Below are 325 nucleotides of genomic sequence, written 5' to 3' on the forward strand. Positions count from 1 at the left end.
CAGGGACCTGGGCTTAGAGGGCTCCGAGAACAGGACCAGCACCATGTTCAGCCGGTCAGGATACCAGGCACTTCCCCTGGGAGATTTTGACCGCTTCCAGCAGTCCAGCATTGGGCTCTACAGTGCCCAGAAGGGCTTCTTCTCCTTCGGATCCAAGCAAGACCCTCTGGGACCAGCTGGGAATACCTCAGGTGAGTCCTAGCCTTGGAGGGGAGTTGCTGTCTTCCTTCTTATTGCCGCTTTTGCTGTGGGGTGTTGTGATGGCTGGGTGCCCCCGACGCTGCTGGCTTCCTGGGGATACAGGGGGCATGGAAGGGGGGAGGCT

General features: G+C 59.7%; 1 protein-coding gene across 1 annotated transcript in view; it reads left to right on the forward strand.

Annotated features, from left to right (window-relative positions):
- The first annotated feature begins 43 nt into the window (after positions 1 to 43).
- Positions 44 to 325, forward strand: part of STOML1 (stomatin (EPB72)-like 1) — a 3,773-nt gene continuing 3,491 nt past the window's right edge. Inside the window, exon 1 of the mRNA XM_009866861.1 lies at positions 44 to 191. Within this exon, the coding sequence (XP_009865163.1) occupies positions 44 to 191 (148 nt within the window). The remainder of the gene's footprint in view (positions 192 to 325) is intronic.

This window comes from Apaloderma vittatum, unplaced genomic scaffold (genome assembly GCF_000703405.1).
Source record: "Apaloderma vittatum isolate BGI_N311 unplaced genomic scaffold, ASM70340v1 scaffold35413, whole genome shotgun sequence".
NCBI lineage: Eukaryota > Metazoa > Chordata > Aves > Trogoniformes > Trogonidae > Apaloderma > Apaloderma vittatum.